This window comes from Platalea leucorodia, assembly GCF_965183815.1.
Source record: "Platalea leucorodia genome assembly, chromosome: 1".
Lineage (NCBI taxonomy): Eukaryota > Metazoa > Chordata > Aves > Pelecaniformes > Threskiornithidae > Platalea > Platalea leucorodia.
The window spans coordinates 24,808,819-24,811,179 of record NC_138823.1 but is presented as its reverse complement, the minus strand read 5'-3'; the positions used below and the strand labels follow the sequence as shown (position 1 = coordinate 24,811,179).

The window sequence follows — 2,361 nt, the reverse complement described above, 5'->3', positions numbered from 1 at the left end:
AAGAGAAAGAAAGAGAAGAGAAAGAAAGAATGAGAGAAAGAAAAAAAAAGGAAAGAAAGAGAAGAGAAAGAAAGAATGAGAGAAAGAAAGAAAAAAGGAAAGAAAGAAAGAAAGAGAAAGGAAAGAAAAGAAAATAGGTGAACATGCTGTAGATTCGCTCATTCTGCTGATTTTCTGTGCAATTGCATCCTAGGTTTTCATTCCCCATACACCTTTGGAAGGAGCTCACTATGACAGGGCAGAGTCTGAAGGCTTTATCTGAAGCAAATTTTGAAGACAATGAGATCAGCATCAACGTCGGAGGCTTTAAGAAAAAGATGAGATCCAACACATTATTAAGGTTCCCTGAGACCAGGCTGGGCAAACTGCTGAGCTGCCACTCAAAGGAGTCGATACTGGAGCTCTGCGACGACTATGATGACACCAAGAATGAATTTTATTTTGACAGGAATCCCGAGCTCTTTCCTTACGTGCTACATTTTTATAACACCGGCAAGCTCCATGTGATGGGTGAACTCTGCGTGTTTTCTTTCAGCCAGGAGATTGAATACTGGGGAATCAATGAATTCTTTATAGACTCCTGCTGCAGTTACAGCTACCATGGGAGGAAAATGGAGCCAGACCAAGAGAAATGGGAGGAACAAAGTGACCAGGAAAGTACCACATCTTCTTTTGATGAGATTTTGGCATTCTACAACGATGCCTCTAAATTTGACAAACAACCCTTTGGAAACATCAGGAGGCAGCTCTGGCTCGCTTTGGATAATCCTGGGTACTCAGTCTTAAGCCGAATCTTCAGTGTCCTTTCAATAGTGGTGGTGCTGGGCTCCATCGTGACCATGTGCCTCAACAGCCTGCCAGACTTTCAGATTGTTGACAGCAACGGGAACCCCGAGGAAGACCCTCGCTTTGAAATCGTGGAACACTTTGGTATTGCATGGTTCACTTTTGAACTGGTGGCGAGATTTGCAGTAGCTCCTGACTTTTTAAAATTTTTCAAGCATGCCCTGAATTTGATTGACCTAATGTCTATCCTTCCATTTTATATTACCTTAATTGTCAACTTGGTGGTGGAAAGTAGTCCGACTTTAGCAAATTTAGGCAGGGTTGCACAAGTCCTGAGACTTATGAGGATCTTTCGCATCTTAAAGCTTGCTAGACACTCCACAGGTCTCAGGTCTCTTGGAGCCACTCTGAAGTATAGCTACAGAGAAGTGGGGCTTCTTTTACTTTACCTCTCTGTTGGCATCTCCATTTTCTCAGTAGTGGCTTACACCATTGAGAAAGAAGAGAATGAGGGGTTAGCCACCATCCCTGCTTGTTGGTGGTGGGCTACCGTTAGCATGACCACAGTTGGCTACGGGGATGTTGTGCCAGGCAGCACCGCTGGCAAGTTGACGGCATCTGCATGCATCCTAGCTGGTATCCTAGTGGTAGTGCTTCCCATTACGCTGATCTTCAATAAATTCTCCCACTTTTATAGGCGTCAGAAGCAGTTAGAGAGTGCCATGAGAAGCTGCGATTTTGGTGATGGCATGAAAGAAGTTCCGTCAGTCAACTTAAGGGACTACTATGCCTATAAAGTTAAATCCCTTATGGCCAGTCTTACCAATATGAGCAGGAGTACGCCCAGTGAGCTGAGCCTGAATGATTCACTGCATTAGTGTACAAGTTTGACAGCAGTTTGCATGAGAGCTATCAAGAGCTATGTTTATAAATGTTTTCCTATTTGTCTTCTTTTTTCCTAGAGGATAGTGTTGCTGACACTGCACTAACTTTGCACTTGAGAAACTAAAGACATTTCTATTACAAGTTGACAGTTTGCACATTTTCATCCTGTTGCATAGGTACTAAATGCTGACTTTTCCATACAAATGTTACCACTTCCATGACATTAGTGCTAGCAGTATAGTGATGATCTGTTGCTTTGTGCATTTCCTCATCTGAGCCGAGAAATGAACGTACCCAAGTGGAATAAAAATTCTCAGCTGTGACATGAGTAATGAAAAAATCACCTGTCACCTATACTGGTTTCTGTACTAGTGTAGGACTTCCCATGCATTTTACAACAGTTTAAAACAATCACCTGTGAATCACTGACACGGGAACACTTTTCCCTATCTTTGTGACCGGTAATTCTGGTCATCACGTGTCTGAAAACACCTCTGAGCTTCACGTTTCAATGGAAGTTTGCTTACTCTTGAGCACGTGTGTTAAAAACTGGGTGTTCTTGTTCTGAAATGTTATGTGTGGTAATATTTTTCAGAAGCTCCTAAGCATAGACCTACCTCTGCTTCAAAGATTAGATCAGGCCCTTCAGGCCCCCTGAAGAAGCCCACCCCTCATTTTCAGACAGCTACA

At 42.9% G+C, this 2,361-nt stretch overlaps 1 protein-coding gene across 1 annotated transcript; it reads left to right on the top strand.

The window, feature by feature from the left end:
* Window positions 1-230: 230 nt before the first annotated feature.
* Window positions 231-1,664, top strand: KCNS2 (potassium voltage-gated channel modifier subfamily S member 2; the record flags this gene model as incomplete). Its single annotated transcript, XM_082313003.1, has 1 exon — window positions 231-1,664. One exon carries the CDS (start codon window positions 231-233, stop codon window positions 1,662-1,664), a length of 1,434 nt encoding a protein of 477 aa, XP_082169129.1.
* Window positions 1,665-2,361: the final 697 nt, after the last annotated feature.